The sequence below is a fragment of the Triturus cristatus genome, chromosome 5_1, assembly GCF_964204655.1.
Source record: "Triturus cristatus chromosome 5_1, aTriCri1.1, whole genome shotgun sequence".
NCBI classification, from domain to species: domain Eukaryota; kingdom Metazoa; phylum Chordata; class Amphibia; order Caudata; family Salamandridae; genus Triturus; species Triturus cristatus.
Window position 1 is genome coordinate 529,970,575 of NC_140587.1, and position 20,358 is coordinate 529,990,932.

Genomic DNA, 20,358 nt, shown 5'->3' on the forward strand with positions numbered 1-20,358 from the left:
TGCTTTGAAAAAGTACTCACTAGCTTTCTTTCTGTAAAACACCCCAGGATTTCTCTGAACACAGGATTTAGCATGAGAAAACATGATCTGCATGTATTTACCTACGTTACTGTTTCCATACTCAATGGCAAAGTAAAAAACCTTTGTTCTGATAAATGTTTATTGTTTGTATTTGCTAACTTGATAAAGGTGTCTTCCAGAGCCATAGAGCTCGCTTAGTACTAAACGCCTCCTTGACAAAAAAGAAAATGCCGCTGTGTCTGGTATTTTAAATGGAAGACACATATCCAACTAGAACATAAAAGCTAAATATAGGACATGCATTAAAGCACTTTGGTTGAGAGCACCTCTTCAGTAATCAGAGAATTATTAAACATTGAAATCTCAACCCAGTAATTGCTCTGTGCACTTGATGTAGACGCTGTGTGTACAATGCTGTTTACAAATATTACCTGAACTGGCTATGAAATGTAGGGAAAGGGCCTGCATATATCAAAGGAAGAGTCCAATTCTAATTTCCCAGCCATCGGAAAATTCTTCCCAGCATCAATTTGCAAGATAATCTCTTCTGCTAGGCTGGATATTACCGCAGCATTGGGTAGGCATGTCACATACACTGCACGACAAACACAGAACCTCATTTACCAACCATTGCAATCTCATCGCAGCGAGGCATCGCCTGACCTTTTTTCTTCTGTTTATTATGAGCATTTCTAATTTTAACTTTCAATTTTCACCATCTTCCAGTCAATTTGCAACTAAATTATTTCCAGGATGAGGACACTATCACTGGACAACTGGGTGCAAATACATCTTGAAATGCAATGAAGCTAAGCTATTGATTGCTATCAGGCCCTTTGTAAATTTACAGTGCAGCGGTAATCTGATTGGATGCTGTGCATGAAGATGTGCCCAATGCATTTTTAGCACACACAAGGTTCGTGCACATAAACAAATTGAACCTCATTTGAAAATAAGAGTTTTAATTTAAGGTAATAAGAGCGCCGTTCGAGAAACATGGTCGAGGCTGAGCAGAAAACACTTTGAATCCCTCGAAATGAACAGTTTCAAGCAAAACAAAAACATTTACTGTGTTGAGAAAACAGATTGCATATTCCAGTGTCTACAGACTAGGAAAGGCTCGCAATTTCAGGTGTCACTGCAGAATGTGCAGGGTTTTTCCGATCCCGTGTTTTTGATCTCCACGAATCTTCAATAAACACAATGTGTCTCTCTTGATATTTCACAGTGGCATTCCTAGCAAATAATGCCGTGTTTAGCTGGCTTTGCATGCCTTTGGTTACAAACTTCTTTTTCTGTTTTCTTTGGGCATAAGTATTTGCACTTGCACTGGACAAGACCAGAGGGCATGGACCTTTCTGATTTGGCATCTACATAAGTCTAGAATCCCGCAACGAAGCCTGTGCCTGCGCAGGAAGGAAAAATGAAGATATTTCTGGGGATCACACCTATGAGGTGATTACATCACAAGATATAAATTGCAAGCTATTACAAATCAGAATTAGGACATAAACTCTTCACTAATGAGAGCTGATCTTTCCTAAGGAGTAAAAGGTTTACTTCTTCCATGATTACAGTGGGGCTGATTTACAAACGCATTTATGAGTAAGGGAAGTAGTTTACGCACTCTTATCCACGGACATTCTGATATGCTGTGAAGGCGGGTCCTGTCCGGATCCTGCGGCTCGGTGACAGGGCCAATGTCACACCTCAGTCATGTTTAATGGAGTGTTAGAAAGAGTGCTGAATTTTACACATGCGTTTTTACTCCTCAGCCATGTTTAATATCATTAACAACGTAAGCGCAAAGGGATGCAGTGAACCTAAGGGATGACAAAGCAGTATCTAGAGTGAGCATTTGATTTCTACAATTGTTCAACTCATATATAGGCAAATAGGAGCTCCCTCCCAGCCACCTGAACCCGCCTCGCACTGGAGATGTTTCAAAGAGCTGAGAGTGCACTCAAAAATAAAGTGCCCCAGCGTGAATGAATACAAAAGGCTGTGTGCTCTCTACACCTATGTAGGAAGAGTGTATTCATATGGTTTCATATTCTTCAAAAAAAGGAAAGAAAAGAAAAATCAAAAGCCATCTTCTAGAGAAGTGTTTTCTTCAAATGTGGTGGACACAAATATAATATGTATTAGTATGTAGACATTTAATCAGAATTATTAACATAATTTAAGACATTTGACAATTTCTGTCATGTTAGTCAACTGCAAATAATTTTTCAAAATACATTTATTGGTATTCTCTCTGATTGGACTGGCATGGAAGGCTAATTTTCATTCCAATAATTAACTTTCATTTCCATCTTTTCATTCTGTTTACTAGCTCATTAAAAAAGTTCTCCCCTTAGACATGGCAGAGACAAATAGCATTTTCAATGCAAATATATTAATCTGGATAAACTCTACATTAATTCCGGCACTGCAAAGAGATGTAATTTGGATTATAATTAATCTAAAGTGGCACTACATTTAAATGACAATGTAAATGAGGCCTGGCTAGGCTTTCCTTCTCGGAATGAATATTCAGCAAATATATCTTGCATGCTGTTATGTCTCATTTTGAGAGCTAAGTCCTCCAAATATGGTAAGCAACCCTGCACAACAGCTTACAAAACCATACTGTTACTAAACACGTTAATCCTTTCCTGTCGAACACATCTGGCGCTGAAGGGGTACAGCGCTCTCCTGTCTAACTTGTCAAGAATTAGATTCAAATTTTGGTTTTCTGGGATGTCTTTGGCAAGACTTGCAACACTAGATTTGTGAGACAGTCGAAATTAACATCCAATTATACAGAAGTACTTGTGCAGTTATTATGAACGCTCAGTACTTCATTTAGTTAAAACCACAGCATGACTTCTAAGCACACTCACGTAAATAAGACACTGCAGAGTACAATCAAAACTATTTCCTGTCTGGATAGTTATACATCACGGGAGAACACAATATTAGGTGGGCCACGTAAACAAGTGGGTGAAAAAAGGACATAACTGGCGTGCCTACGGTTACATAGTGTGCCAGATGTCTAGATTAACTACTTGGCCACACTTCCTTACATTGGGTACACACGAGCATCCAACATCCACAAAGCCTTTGGGCTCAGTCCCTTGCCACACGAGGTAATCACCAACAAACTATACCATTTCAGAGTGCTGAGGGAGCTCATTTGTAGAGTGTTGGCACTCTGAAGTGGGGTGAGGGTGGCCATGTTTCATTGCCTTCAATGGCACTGATGGTTCAACCTGTGACTCTAACCATTACTAGCAGCAGCATGCCACAGCTGCTTCGAGGCTGATACAGAAAGGAGTAGAGTCTCTGCTCACCTTCAAGGCACAAACATGCACAAAAAATGTCCCGATGGCTGCCGTGTTCAAAGCCGGCACTATATAAACAGGGCCAGAGGCGGGCGAGGGAGCACTAACAGCAAAGGCAGCCTGGGTGTCTGCTCATGTACATCCTGGTCCTTACACAAGGATGGAATTGGCGAGGAAGCTAATGTAAAGTTCTTCTGTGGAGTGCAAGCATACAAATATCTCTTTGATCCAACTGTGTGTCATATACAGCACATAAAGCTACAAGTTCTCACAGATAAAACTACTCACTTTCTGCAGGGCTCTAATGCTTTCTCAGTTCTTCCTTATTCACTAGGCATTGTCATGGGCACAAAATCAGAGCACACTATATTAACTGTACCCACAAAATGGACTAGTGTGTACACTTAATCACCATCAAGAAGCACGTGCGTAGTGAGGTGGGGGATCAACTGGGGGTCGGTGGACTTCAAGAACAGGCCTCAGAATGTCTCCTCCTCTTATGTTAAGCCAACAGAAACCGTGGCATTGAGAAAAATAGAAAAAGTTCTCAAGCTTGGCCAAAAATCCCAGTACTCCGCTTTCTTTTGAACACAAGAGGACAAGGGATCGTTGTAATGTCTGCAGGTGGAGTATTCCACATTTGGCAGCAAGAACTGACAAAGAACGGACTCCAATCCGACTACATTGAAAGCGAGTCGACACAAGGAGAGATTAAGATGCTGATGTAAGGATTGTGATGGCTGATAAAAAATTAATTTGCATTATCCTCTCAACAATATCATTAGGTATTGGACCATCTCAGAAAACTAGATTATACACAAAAGTTAATGATAGAATACTGTATTTCTGTATTACTGTACTATGACCTCTTATAGAATGAATGGAATGGACCTCTACCTGGAGACTAGCAGGATAACTTTCAACGACAAGGCCTTCCCTTATATATCCGCAACCCTTTCACATTTTCTCTTGTTGATGTTGGGAAATGAGTGTGATACCTGTGCAGATGCTTTCTGCTGATACTTAGAAATGGGTTAGAAGATATAACGCATTTAAAAAATACACTTAGTTGTCTGTGGGTGTGGTTGGCACATTAATTTCACTGTGTTGTGAGTGTCTAGTCTTCATCCCAACGGCTTTCTGTTATCAACTTTTGGAGGATGGAAAACAATAGAGGCCATGATGGGGGGTCAAATCAGCACTTATAGGCAAGGAACAGTTTTAAGCTTCGAGGGCTTAACTCACTGACTATCTCATCGGCATAAAATAGAGCATAAAAAAATGTACTGATGGGGGCGGCTGCCGAGCAAAGGCTATTACACAGGTAAAATTGTATTTTTTGAGCAACTAAATGTCATGACAGTAAATACAAGGGCTTGTGCGCACTGCTGTCACTGGATCCCACGGAAAAAGATAGATGACTACCTGAAACTAATAAGCCCCAACCTGTTTCAGCACTTCTTCTGCTTCAGTGAGTCCGACATAATGCAACTAGGTATAGCGTGCAGCAAGAGTAGCCAATGTAATATTCATTGCGACCATAGATTTCCATCTCATACATACAAAGCATGGATGAAGTCACATTTTTGCCAAATCAAACAAAGAAAAAAGCCCTGGGTCTCCACACCAGATGCTGGCCCAGGGTTTGTTTGTGCATAAGTAAATGTCATGACATAGGGGTTTTGTTTTCAAAGACAGTAGCTTTCATTACTGGGCTTTGTCTATTCCAGGGGATCAAAATTACTCAACTCTTAATCCATTTTCAATGATATTTCCTCTTTCTTAGACTAAATCATCTGCAGACCTTTTTTCTCCTCTCCAGGGCTTTTTTTTTTTAACTAACCCCTCCTCCTCAGCCCCTTGAAATACCTTAAATAAAAGCTCAGGAAAAGGGCAGGTTCTTAAATGACTGCTCCAGGAGTGAAAGCAAAAAAAGGGGAAGCTTCGGTCTTGGGGCGTAGAGGGGATCATTTGAATGCAGGAAAGGAAAAAAAAATCAAGTGGCATCTAATCCCGCGCTTATGAAAAATTAATATGTCATCAGAGGAATCACAAGTCCAGCGAAGATTAATGAAAGGCGCTTAAAAAATTACAAGCACACAAACTGATTTGATTAAAAAATAATCTCACTGGTCGTCCTGTAATATTCTTCAACTTATCCGCATCTATCCTGTCAGATGGTTATGATTAAAAATAGGTCAATAGGAGGCTAGTGGTAGAAAGCACATGCAATGCGTGCATGCAGTGAGTCGCAGAAGGAATGTCCAGACGGTCTAAAATGAAAAATGATTCAATGAGCAGAAGGAAGGGAGCAGCATTTTTAATGGCCTCACCGGGGTCTTCGCTTGTCTTCTTCGCCTCACAAGCGTCCTTCTCGATGGACTCCTTCTCCTCCACTGTAGCCACTGTGGTCGTTTTGGCAGCTCCCTCTGTCTCCTCACCTTGCTCCTCTGTGATTAACAGAGAAAAGAGGCACATTACTGGCTGTTTAGCATCAATTAAAAAGAGGCATAATCCTTCAGAGAGAGAGGGAAAAGTGACAACAAAACAAAAGGGCATGAGGGAAACACGTACACATGTGGAGGGAGAATGACACTTGAAAGAAACCGGCTCTTAATTAGAAATATTCACCATTTCTCAGACTCAGCACCAAAATTATAACCTTCAGCAGAGCAGGTGGAGTTTTCCATGACATCTCAAACACGGTTCATTTTGTGGCCTTTGTTGCGAAGTGACGTGTGTCAACAGCAAAATGGCTTTGCACAAAAAGATATGTAGAAATATGATTTCAAGAAAAAAAATAGAAATTCTTCTGGGTGGGGTAGTAGAGCGGGTTTTGGGGGGAGAGAGTTATGCCAGTGTTTTAGGTATCATCGCTTGGCAATGTTAAAACATTTGGGCTGGGCTTGGGTGGGGGGAGCTCTGATGCGTGTTAGAAACAATGAAGTTGCACCTCGCACACTTCCCTGGTGTTCGCACCAGCTAGATTACATGGACCTGTTCACAGTAACTCAACCCTATTTAAATAGTCAACAGATTTTAGCTATGCCTGCTGCTGGATTAATCTGTTTATGCAGTTAGCTTCAGTGCCGGAGCTGTGTGCCACTAATCTGTGAAAGGCCCAATGTTCCTTTTCATCCTCTCATCATTTGTCTCTCACTGTGCTGATGTCACTTTTTAATGATTTTTTTGCAATTGGAGTAATTCAAGATAACCAGACTTGCAATTTCCCACCACACTTGCACTCCACATTTCTTATCATGCCATGGCAGCTGAAACCCTATATAAAGAGAGAACCATGATGGGTAACCACATAATTTGGTGAGATATTGCCATTGAAGGGTTCTCGTGTCATCATAAACCACGAAGCCAAAGGCCGAAAGGTTTGTAAATGTCACCAGAACCCAGAGATGGCAAAATTGTACCATGTTACAGGTATTTTTTTAAATATTACAAGATGCTTTGGGTAGCTAGCTTGAAAAAGCTGCTTTCTTAACAGCACAGCTAACAATGGGCACTAACTGGAATTAGAATGTCTAGGATTTGTTTCCCTTTCATAAATAAATTATTATAATTTTTTTCTTTTACTTTTTATTGATCAGCACCAGCATATCAATCACATTACAGAGGAGTAATAAGAGAATCACAAGTTGGCGATAGATTACACAATTAGTGAGAAAAAGTCATTCGGAATGTCTAGGACGAGGGGGGTCTCATAAATAAATTCTTGATCAAACAATGGACGATGGCCAGTGGGTTTATGCCACTATGGCTATAGTGTTTACCGCATAATTATGGATTTACAGCATCTGCTAGATAATGTGCACATTTTCACAAATAATGTTTACAATAAACAAAGATGAAAATAATACTGCCAGAAAAGGGAACAGTGAAATATTCTCCATATTTCATGGATCCCTGTGACATTTTAGTTTTTATACCACCGCATTTTCTGCAATGAAGCCACCCAAACATGTGATATGTACGCCAAGGCACTGAAATTAAACATGCCCCAAAAAAAATACATTATTACGTGCAACTGTATTAATAAACACATTCACACATGTGTTACCACAGTGCAAAGGTAAAATTCGAGTCTATTAATACAGCTAAATCCGCATGAGAGAAACACTTTTTTCTGTCTCAGAGACTGCATGTAACAATTAGCTTGCATAGGGACACCACTTTCCTAATAGTCAATAGGTCTCTTCACTAAGACTTTACATTGCTGCACAAATGTAATTCCTTGCATCCTGGCTTCGTAAGAAAGCATTTTGTTAGAACAAACTTACATGAGCAAATGCCATGGTATATACCATGTATACACATACACACACACATTATATATATATATATATATACAGAGAGAGTGTGAGAGAGAGAGAGAGAAATGCGCTATGTATGCACATACATATAAGCCTCACATATATGGTGAACTGGACGCGATTTGTTAAATGTTTATAAAGTTCTTAGTAGCTCAACAACAATATCCTACAAAAAACCCAACTACACCATAATTGACAGAGTCACAATAGTACACACTGTAATACAATAACAGACATTTAGATGGGGCGAAAGGAATGGACAACGAGATAGATAAGGAGAAAGAGAAATAAAGACAGTCAGATGGACTGGACTGATAGACCTTCAGATCAAGCAGCCCTTACAAATATTGCAAGTAACGCCGCAAAGACATAAAAAAAAAATTTAATCTCCGTAATAAAATAATTTCGAAATTAACTCTAACAATGCACACAATAAATCGCAGATGCCTATTTGCGTATGGTCTTTATTTCACCTTCCATAAACAGCATTTTAGGCGGGGCATGTGATACAATTAACCCTTCAGGCACCGCGCTGAAGGCGGCTCCTGTGCCGACATTTTAAGTGTCAGGCATTAACTGAAAATTACACATGGCATAAAAATTTCATCGTGAACGCTACCGTGATTGAAAGGGGGAGCGGTGGCACTCGCCTGCTCCCCATGTTTTATTAATAACATTCTGACAGCAGACTGAAATATCCTCTGTCACATACAGCAGCTGAGCTAAAAAAAAATGATCTTGGTGGCTTCATTGCCAGGCAGGCATTGTAACGGGGCACTAAGAAGATACCGCCAAAAAGGAGGCATGACGTTCAATGCGTGCCACAAAAAGTTGGAATGAGGGGCCCTCCGTGTCGAGAAGTGAGTCCACCTGGGAGCTGCCTTTGAAATGCATGTGATTAGGAAACAAATTTGGATAACAGCAGGAAACTGGCATTTTCCATTGAAAGTGAGTGGAAAAAACGTAACCTCCAATTGGGGCTCTTTAGAGAGCGAGGCACATTTTAGAAGGAAGGTAGCTGACAAATATATCCAAAGCGCGCGCGAGTGTGTGTGATGTGTGTGCTTGTAGTAGCTGCGCATCTATAGTAAAGTATGAGAAGCGAGGGCTCTCTTTTACCGGGTATATATTTGTCTACATAAATGCCCGCTGATAATATGATAATGCACATAAACAATGAAGTCCAGTGTTTATGTGTAAGCTGGCGGTGTAGATTTATTTACTCTCCATTGTTCTGTCGTACAATGCACCAGTGGTATTAATGCTCTTCACATTGCATCAAGGAATATAACATGTCCATATCCTACATATCCGAACGTCCTATTATGGATGCCAATTAGTCATCAAAATCTCTGTAAACAATGTTACTTGTTTGGTACAAATGCAGGCTCGTGGGTCTAAAATGTGTACACCTAAATATGCATGCGCAATTCAGAGTCTGTGTGACGCACGCCCACTGCACCCTTTTTCATGGGGTTCTTGGCTCCGTGCACAGCGCCTTGAGGAGGCTCTAACTGAAAACTACGAAATGAATAGGAATGGCGCACTGTTTACATATGTCTGGGCCTATAAGAGAAGGGCTCAGGTCATCTCAGTCCCAGCCCTGCTTCAAGGGCACATTATGCACGTGTGTGTTCGGAAGCAGGCTTGGGGGGGAGGGGGGGGGGCACGCTCCGGCTCGCTGCGGGCCTTTATTTCTCCGAGTGCTGCCTGCTAATCAAAGCCCGCGCGCTCCCAGTCACAGCGGGGAGGGCCGCCGTGGTTGGGGGCGCGCGGTTTGGGCCTGTGATCCCGGCTGCAGAGGGCCGTGTTTAATGCCAAGGGCGCGCCCGGGAGGCTCGCGGCCGGTGTCGCGCCCCGCGGCCCAGCACAGCCTGTGGCAAGGTCCCTTTGTCACACACGCGGAAGCGCAGGCTTCCTTTCTCTTCCCAGATTTACTGACCCCATTCCCCCCAGGGCTGCGAAATGAAGTGTCAAAGTGCTACCGACTGTCCTTATCTGGCGGGGACATAAAAACCGTAGGGCTTGGAGGGCGCGCCTTGATAAAACACTGCGTGTCAGGGAGGGGGGAGGCCGAGGCACCGAAAGGGAAGCTATCATCTGGGTCTCATCAGACGGTTGTTGCAGGGTGCTCTTCCGTGCCTTTTTCGCCTGGTATGTGTTTTAAGTGTGAGAGAAATTCCCAGACATGCTCTCCTATACATCATCGTGGTGTCTGACCCCGGCCTGACCCTGGCAACGGTTTGAGAAATCTGAATGCGAACAAAGGCTCTGTGTCAGCAGCAGGGAGAGATTGCGGGATAGTCGTTCCCCCATCAACTTTAATCGCAAACAGCAGTTTTGAGGCCGTAACTTTGCAGGGTTCCACCAAGCCGAAAACATGCAACCTCTGTAGGTGAAAACGCCCCTCCCGCGGCCTGCGATTTCCCTCAGCCCTCCGGTGCTCCCTTTGATGTACCCAGGCAATTAGCTCTAATGCCCACGAGCTGCAGGCCTGCTTTATGGCTTGGAAGGTGAGAGCTGTTTATTACAGGTAGGCTCCTGGGAACCGTAAGCCATTCTGCAATTTTAATTATGAAAAAAGCTAATCTAAAACATAACTATTATGCATAGCAAAACAATTACTATCATTATTATGCACAGTGCAAACTACCCGACTCATCCTCCCTTGGCACCCATTAAAAAAATAAAAAAACAACACTTGGCTTGGCAAACGTGTTGATGTGGGCTCGTGCTCTACTACTAACAGCGCACCCCAGCAGTGCCAGAGGCGACTACCACAGGGTCATGCCATGGTTTACAGACGCCCAACTGGGGCACATGGCCCTTTTATCGTTTCCAAAGCCGCCCCGTGCTCCAGTTTTGCTTGTACACTTTTAAAACTCGTAAATATTTTATAAATGACAACAGAACATATGATTCACATGCACTTAAATGGTTTTTCACGAGTGATTGTTTTGCAACAGCATTTTGTTCGCACCTGGTTTTATTTAATGTAAAACTCGAGCAGTCTTTGAAGTAGGGCCGCTCTCCCCGGGGTTTAACGCTTATCAACTTTCCCCCACAAACTCTTTTTTTTCAGAAACGTCTGCTAGTGGTTACTGCGGTCCACTTTCTATGGAACTTATTTTTTCCATTAATGAGCCCCGATGTTGGTGCTTCTGTGCTGGGACAACTGGACTACATTTTTATGCTGTGTACAGTTTCAAAAGAACCTATTTCCTTTAAAAATGAAAAAAGAGGCCGTGCCATACTACTATCTCTTCCCTTAAGGACTTTGCTTTCAGCATTTTTATCATTGTGCCCCCAAAAATGAGGGCCCGGCATGTGGCATTTAAGTCAAATATACATCATTTGAAGAATGAAAATACTAAATCGCAGGGTACGCAAAAATTACATAGAATGTTAAATGCTACAAATACACTGTGTGTATTTTCTTGTGTGTTCTTCCTTACATGCTCTATTTGTAAAGTTAACTTTCATCATTTTTGTCTCATATGCTAACAAATTTGTGCGCCTTTGGTTCTTGACACTGTGTTCAACATAGCAGTCGCCCTCTCGTTGTGCTCAATAGTGTGCACAAACTCTGTCCTTGACTCTCTAGATGATGGGCAGGAAGAACAGATATCTGTTTTTTTCAAAAGAACAAGCTCTGAAGAACTCCAAGAGAAACAATGTTTAAAGTGTGCTGAAGGCTGTAGGCCCCCATCCCTCACGCCTTGGGATGTGTGCAAAACTAAATTCCACAGTACTGTAAACAACTGGATGTTTTAAGAGAAGAGAAATGACACAATTCTCAGTAATAGACTATCATCCGACACCACACTGCACAATATAATGTACCTCCACTCTCCGACTCATCCCAAACTTCATTCTACTACTATGATTTTCAAAATACCACGTTCTGGACTCTTTCCTCCTCTGTTCCTCCTTGGATCACCTCAAACCTCATTTTAATACTATGATCTCCCAAACTACCCTTCTAAATTCTTCCCTCAGCTATCCCTCCTTTGACTCAGCCCAGAACTCATTTTCCTACTATGATCTCCCTAATCCATTTCTGGAGACTCTTCCCTCCTCCATCTCTCCTTTACTCACCCCAGACCTCCTACTACTACTACTATGATCTCACTAATCCCTTTCTAGAGATTCTTCCCTCCTCCATCTCTCCGCATGCTCATCCCAACCCTCATCTTACTACTATGATCTCCCATTAAACACATTCTAGACTGTTCTCTCTTCTATCCCCTCCTTATCCTCTTCAATCCAACAAACAGACTCTCATGTCCACTGCTAGAATTCATTAAAATTTTACTATACTAATCCACCACTAATCCTTTTTGGGTTCCAGAATAGCGTGCTACTCACTGAAAAGCGCTTCGACATCTCGTCATGGGTAGCAAGCGCTATATAAATACAATTACAATAAAATACAATATGCTTCAAATGTGCACGGATCACAGAAAAAGGTATGATTACTAACCAGAAAACTGCAGCAATGTTAGATTTAGAAAAACTGTACATGAGGTGCAGGTACACACAAGTTCAATCAGCTTGCAGGCATGTTTTAACACGTATGAGAATAACATTTACCAACAAATAAGTATGAAAGGATGAAAATAGGACTTATTGTGTACCAAGGGGGCTAGGCAAAACCTCTGTTTTCCATTGGTGGTCACTGCAGGTGTCTCTCTGACATGGACGCTGTGAAAGAAAGTAGGTATGAGAATCACGGCACAACATCCTCATGCCCGATATCATTTGCAGTCCTGCTGGGCCGTGGAAGGGAGCACTACCATTGAACACAATCCTCTGCAAACGTCTTAATATGATGGAGAGCACAAACCTATCACAGATAGGGATTGACTTTTAAAAAGTCTATTCACAGAAATAATGTTTTACTTTGGTTGGTGTAGAAAGATGCAAGGAGTAGAAGTGGAGCACTTTATTTTATTGCACACAGTTGGATCCCAACATCAGCTCCCCAATAAGAGCTGAAATATCATCCAAGCAACAGAATATCTCCGTGACTGCTCTAGACTTCCAACATGTAACCACAAAACATCTCTGATCCCGACTAATCACCAGCACCGCACAAAGTAACATGAGAATACAATGTGACGGTAAGTACTCTAAGCATTATCAAATTTACCTGAAGACAACCAATGTCACACAATTCCAAAGCTGTGTCAGATATAGTATCCCAATTACTTTAAAGAACATTGTTTACAAGGAAAGAGGGCAAATGATGAATGTCACTGGTTGCCATCTTTACTAGATGTGGGTACAATTATCAAGGCCCCTGGTGTTCTGAAAGAGTCGTCGGTTTAGCACATACAGTTAATAGCTGCCCATGCACATATAGGCCCAACCGCTGAAGGTTATGAAATCCAGCACAGCGAATCCTGGTTATGACTGCAATCATATCGTCGTCAGAGTACACCACATATTTCTTCAGTTGTGAGCTTATCACATTATATCTCAGATGTTTTTATTCTTTCCAAAGTTACTACTGCATTATGGGCTTTCATTTTTTTTCCACAATAGCTTTGAAATTATAGCCAGCACCGTTCCTGCTTATCTACAAGTAAAAATGATGTAAGGATGGGAACCTCTGTTACTTGTTCAGAATCTTTCTCGCTTTTATTTTTATTTAAGCAATTTTACAAGCATTTCGATTCTAACCAGATGTACAACCAGAGACATGCCTAAAACACACCAGCGATCGAGAACTGAGCAAGTCCCAATGTTAGTACAGCCTGAAAGGTAACACTGCTACCAGGAATTCATTTAAGAATGCAATATTATTGTTTGCTTTACTTTCACATCTAGATTTCTGTCATCGTGGCTAAGCTGTTACAATAATATTTTCCCAAATTAAAGTTTAAATGTATTATTAAGCCATTCAAATGTATGTTTTGTCTACTTACATTTTTTTGAAAAAGGTGTCAGCGCCTCATTTATGGGCACAGTAAATGTCACAAAGGGGCTTGGAAACGTGAGTGTAGTTTCCGAACAAAGTCTCCTGCAGGATGCTCAATTTTTATTATTAAAATGCAAGTAGGTCCATCCACAAGGCCCTGTCATTGCCACTGTGAAGGGCGGTTGGAAAATGGACTAGAAAGAGTTGGTACATTTCTGTTGGTCACATGGTAAAGGCTTTTGAGATCTACCATTGCTTGAAAATTTGAGCAACAAAAACGGGAGTTCATTAATGTTCCCATAATTGTCTGAATAGCTTATTGTTCGATGATTCTCCTTGTATTTGCACTCTCTGTAGGGGTCATGGATGAGAGAAAATCCAAGAACTTCAAAATTCAAGAACTTCAAAAAACAGCACACCAAATGTGTTTTCTTGCAAGGTAAGCAGTGTGGTACACCCCCACTGGTATGCATGGGCCATTCTGTATGAGTACTGCAAGTCCACATGTACTGCGGATCACAAGGCCAGAGGTCTTCTCTTTCATACACACATAGAGAATTTGCTTAGCATCTAAAAATGTTGCTGGCACTCTTTTTTTTAGCAGTATAACAGCTTTTCCTTTAGGCATTTTGCAGCCTCTATCTACCAGGGGGTACAAGGATATTTGTCACAAAGTAGAATACACCGTTACTGAAAGTGGACATTTTACATTTGGTATTAAACAAAAAATATAAAAACAGCCGAACACCCGAATGGATCATTTTTGAGATCACAGGTCACCTGCAACCTGTGTAGGACTCTGTGGCAACTCAGAAGTATGTCATTGCTCCCTGTGCCTTACTTTCTCATTATACTCCAGTAGTGGACTCCAAGCCTATTCACTGTTCTAATGCCCTGTTCAGCCCCCACTCCTATTGTCAGACAATTCGTCTCACTGAAATATATAGATTTTGTACTTAATAGCTCTGGACGTGAAGCGCTGATTAGGGACTTTAGCATTCACTGGACAAGCTAGGCCTCTTAACAGGCTCTTCTTCCTTGTTTTCGAGTCACAATCCTTTGACCAAAATAGTCAACATGAAGGAGGCAACCCATGCTAACAACATGTATATATGTGCACTTCTGCAACGACCAGGCTTTGGATAGGACTGCTTTTTTTTGTCTGTAAGCAGCATTGGTATTCCCATTTAAGCTATGTCTGTTCTCAACAGAGAGGGCATAAGGAACTATGCACTGCCCAAACGTTTACCATCAGATCCTGCTCTTCTGAGTTATGGTGTTGCAGGGAATCATTTATTTATGCTTTTCTCTGGGTTCCTTCCCTTTCCCTGACCTTGGGTTGTGATTTGTTGTTATTCTGTTCCTCCTATGACATTGCCTTTCTGCTGTTGCATTTTCTGCAAAAAGCGTTGTTCAGAAATACTAAGGCTACATATGTATCTGAATGCTTCCTGGAACAGGGCTGCTGTCCTCGAGCACCAAAAGCACACTCCTCTATCATTTCCTGTATCCCTCCCAGTGTTTTTCAGTCAAACGATTTCTGACACATTTCATGACACAAAAGAAAAATCACGCACGACAAACCTCAGACATGAGAAATGAAGCGCTGGCCATTCTTCCGTGACAGGGGTCAGAGATGCATTGTATGTCAAAGCAGACAATGGAGAAGGCGCTGCCTCCAACAGCAGGCCGAGCGCCTCCCAAACCGCAGGAGAAAATGCTTGCTACGTTTGTCTGAAACCCTCAGGCTGCAAGTTACTCTTAGGTTATCTTGTAGGTACTTCAACATATAGTGGGGCTTCTTATGTGGCCAACTGCATCAGTACTAACCAAACCATAACAATGTGTGCAAGACAGAGCTCTCCAACTACAACCCACCTTTCACTGGGGAGGCTACCAATGTGCCTGAAAAGGCCTGTCTGTCCTACCACTATCATCCTGTTTGTACCCCCCACACCCCAATGCAGAGTCAAGACTTATGCATGAGCGGGAAACAAGTGCAATGTTTAGACCTAAGACTTCGGTAGTACGAAAGCTCTCAGTCAAGCTATTTTCTGCACAATCTGCTGCTGTTGCCGTGCGCTGCTGGGGCCTTTTGGACAGCAGATTGCGGTACCAGACAAAGGGGCCTTACGGTACATGTAAAAATGTGGCACTGGTGGACGGAAAGGGTTCCACGCTTACCACAAATTCTGTATTTACTGCCATAGTGGCTTTTGTTCTAGGAATGGTGTTGTGTCAACATTCATAAGCGAGTTATCCTGGCCATGAACATTAGCCGCTCCTGCTTATCCTTATTGCAAAATAACATAATGAATCCAGCATTACAACTTTAGTTTCTGCAAGAGGACAAGGTATCACAAGTAGGGATGCCTGCTGGACTGTGACCTCTCCCACATGACCTGTTCATACAGCCTATCTGGGCCATAACCCTGGTGGGTGCCCCCCCCAGCTGTCCCACTTCACACGCGCATGAATCCCCACACACGTTGTCCAGACTCCTGAGCTTGTTTGCTTTGATATTACGTTCTGACTGTTGTTTCTGTGTTTATTATTGGCATTTTCACCATGGGCACATTTGTGCCACCAGCTGCATTGTTCAGCAAGGAGATATCGCCAGCACCACAAGATCCTGCAATATTATGAATGAATCTATATCTGAAGCTGTTGTTTAACTCGATGCAAAACATCTAATAAACACATAAAAAGAATCAGTAGGGAAGCCTCCTGAAAAATATTCAGGTTCAATAGATTTCTGAGACTGCTGACCCAGCTTCCAGCACATATATTTGCATATATTTTGATAGGTGGTTTGAAAAAATGAAAACTGTAAGACACATTCCGATCTTATTTTCTTTGCAAACTTGGAAGATGCTTTCTGTCTTTCACTGTGCACAAAAGACACCATTTTCTCCAGTTATGAAATCTTGGAAGATCCCTGGGAGTAGATAATGTGTGTACTGGATATAGATTCAGACATAAATTAGAACCTGTTCAAGAATTAAAATGGATTAATTTGTTCCCTTTATTGCTTTACATCAAGTAAACAAAGAACAAATCGGGCAAAAGCAGGCTGCATCTCATTTGAAACAGTATACGCTGGAAGTGCTGCACAAAAGCAGGGCCTGCTATTAAGGAAACCAAACGTGCAGGGCGATTTCTGATAGGGGAATTATGTTTGATGCATCTCCCTCTCACTGAACTGTCGTGACAGCATTTGAGCCCTTTAAAAAGAAATAGGAAAAAAAATATAAGCCTAACAATGTGTGGCTGTCAGCAAATACATCTCCAAGACCTAGGAGGTTCTGCGGGAAACAGTCCGTGTGGAATGCAACCGAATAATGAAAAGGAAAAAAAAAAGCACAGCATATTTTCTATCCCTTTGATTGTGAATAATATTTCAGACAGAAAAACACATTAGCACAGCTACGGCAGGACTATAATGCATCTGTTCCTCCTGACCCGCACTTTGAGAATAGACACGAAACGCCAGAGATTTTTACCTTGCCAGCTTAATGAAATCTCGAGTGAATATTACCTCCCCAGCTTAATGAAATCAAGAAGATTGGCCATGGATGGCCATTTCAGACCTGTGAATTCTGCCAGAATGCGCATGTTTGTCCTCAGCTCCAGCTAAATTGTAGACAAATATATTTGCGCTCTCCCCAATCATTCAACAAAACATTCCACTAGGTTTTTATTTTTCACTTCACCTGGGCTTATGTTGCTTTGAAGAATACGAAAAATTGCAGTATGGCGAATAAGGCAAAAGGCAGCCTTTTATCAGGCACCAAATAAAGTTGGAGCTCTGCAGTGCATAACAGAGCTAATAACAAGTTCGAGAAGTTTTTGTGGGTGAGCTTCACCTCAGGTATCGCACACACATTCCAAGGCCCTGTGTCATGCACTGAAACATCTGCAACAGGATCTAGCATTCTTCACCCATGAGATAAGCAAAATAACACGCCTTTAATTAAAAGACATTTTCTGTAAGTGTAGTCCCTGTAAAATATACTGCTTCCCAGGCCCAGTGCTCTTTCTTGACTGTATACCATTGTGTCATCTGCCTTCTCACAAGTAAACATTCCAGCTTGCTACTGGTGTGTGAAAAACGTCTATCTTTTATGGGGTAGGAACTAGTAGCAATAATTCAATTTCCTTATCCTTAAAGGAAAAAAAAAATAGCCTCTCTCTACAACAAAGAGATGTGAAAAGCCATGTGTGCCCAATATTTCCCAGTGCACAAAGGACAGAATTCGACTGGTAGCAGGGCCCCGAGTCACAGACTGGCAAGGCAAGCAAATAATGCATTAATTTAAATATTGTCACAGTGATTCACCACTGCTCTTTGTGAGCAATGCTGCTGGCTTTAACGACACCCGTGACATTTTTTGGTCCAGGCATGGAATGAATTTCCCTCTATGTAAAAAACTATTTCAGAAAAAAAAATCTATTTGAATTAAGAATGCTGCATCTTACAGCTGTTTTGTAAGTATTTTTGGTTGTGGTTTGTTCTTAGACCGAGTGGTTTTCATCTGCTTCGTCCATCCACCAGCCCTTAAAATAGCGCTTCATAAAAATGCAATTTAATCAGAATGAGGATCTAAATTGTAAGTTTATACAAACCAGTCTAAGTTTAGGTCAGGGTTTGCTCTGCCAAACCACTTCTGGCCTTTCAGGCACGTCTATGACAGCAGGCCTACATTTCATTATTTATGCAGAGCAAGCCAAACCAAAGACCTGGGTGGGTCGCCCTGAAATGAGGTAGGTTGTTTTTTCCATCCACAGGACCCCCATTAACATTTAAACTAACGCGCAGCTTACGAAGGACTGACTCCAAGTAGAACTACCGCAACAGCACAAATATTGAAGTAAAGCGGCAGAAGAGAAGCTACAAGAGAACTGGAGAGAAGGAGCTTGGCAGTAATGAGGGCGAACATGTGTCTGCTGGCCTGTCGTTTCCTGCCATCTGTGCTCATGGTGCACTGTTCCTTTGCCGCTTCTTGTGTGCATCAGTCCAGTGCTCCCAGAGCTCAGTAGGCTGCCTCGCGCTGCTCTAGGTTTGAATGAGCGTCCTGGGCATCGCCTTGACAAATGTGGGAACGACCACAGCTGCGAAGAAGGGGCTTTAGGTTGCAGGCCCTTGGTCAATTGAAAGGTTACATTAAATGTAAATTATTAGACAGTTCCTTAGATATAATGCCTTCTGCACCAGGTGAAAGGCAAAGCAAGGCCTGCACTGACTCACAGAAGACATGCTGACAGATAGGCTTCTAAGCTAAGACTGGCAATTAAAATCTCCCACAATTGAAAAGAGGAAATGCATTTATGTAATAAAAGTATGCACAATTTCTTTAGAGCCCTTGAGTCTTAGAAGATGTGTTATTTTTCTTTGTCATTCAAATGAATAAATGTTGTGTTAATTTTTTTTAGATCGACCGGCAGAAAAGGTTTCTCAGTTGCAAATGTTCCATCATGAAACGTTTTTAAATGCACTCTGATATCGTTTCATTTTCATTAATCGTTTAATATTTATTTACAGCCGGCCTATATCTTGTGATAGGATGCCAGCTTCATCTAGAGGTATCCAGGGGTACAGAATGTCAACCACAGTTTCCAGTTTTCCTATTCCAGGCGAGGCTTTACACATGTGACCCAGGAAGGACATTGGGGCCAGGGTTAATGACCTTGCCGATAGCTTGATAACAACTCATTTGATTCCTTTACAGGCTGAGGAGACCCCGAAACACTTCAACTGGGCTCAGTCAATGAGAGGACCCAATGGAGTAACTATCTGTAGCTCAGTTTCACTGGCCACCTCTAGTAAACAAACCAGCTCTAGCAGCCACATTTAAGACCTTCCTTCAAAACATGCTCTTCAAAGGCATGACTAGCATCATCCTGCCATTTACTTTTTGATCGTTCATTTTGACTTAGCGTTCTAACACAGAAAACGTATTGAAGTAGGTCACAAAATGCTACTTTATAAACACAGTAACAAAGCACAAAAGAGAGCAGATTCAAGAACGAGCACATACATTTTCTGATGTTAGCAAACATAAGGCAATTTACATCAGGATGGCACTGAGAGTTTAGCACAAGTCAAAATAATTGCCTTTTATAATTTCTCATCCAGTCACTGCGCCTAAGAACAGCACTGACAGTAGGTTAGTTCTGTTTCCTAGTCAGGAGGTCAAAAATACCCTTTAAGAGCCAGCCCCCCAAAAAATCATTATTGAATTAGGAAGGTGCAATCAGAAGACATATACCCATAGATGCCATTATCAGTACCACAGAGTGGCTGGTGAAATATCCAACTTTCAGAGCACTGGGCCGAATACACAGGGCTTTTAATAAGCCAATTTAAACAGAACTTGCGTAACTAGCCAAGCAAAGTAGAAGTTGATTTGTAAGAGTGGGCCAAATGAGCAAGCAAGACATGCTATCATGACAGAACTGTGGACTTTGAAAAGAGATATGCTTTGTTTACACACAGAGAGAAATCAGCTCTAGGCGTTCTGAAGCCTGAAAATAGCCTTTACTTGGAGAAACTACCATCACAGAATATATTTGTAAATGATGAAGGCAGAGAGGCACAAGGCAGAAGACTAGGCTACTAAACTATGATATTTGCTATCTGAGAACCACCACTTTTATTGGTGCTGGAAATAATTGCTGGAAATCATGCAGTCACCTGTTTGGCAAACAATTGTTGGTTTAGGCTGAGAGAGAAAATATTAGCACTTAATTTTGGGAGTAGCTG

General features: G+C 41.8%; 1 protein-coding gene across 10 annotated transcripts in view; it reads right to left on the bottom strand.

Annotated features, from left to right (window-relative positions):
- Positions 1-20,358, bottom strand: part of ZFHX4 (zinc finger homeobox 4) — a 141,302-nt gene that overhangs the window by 20,904 nt on the left and 100,040 nt on the right. For all 10 annotated transcript variants that reach the window (XM_085605400.1, XM_085605399.1, XM_085605406.1 and 7 more), the window contains one exon: positions 5,681-5,797. In XM_085605400.1, the coding sequence (XP_085461526.1) occupies positions 5,681-5,797 (117 nt within the window). The remainder of the gene's footprint in view (positions 1-5,680; positions 5,798-20,358) is intronic.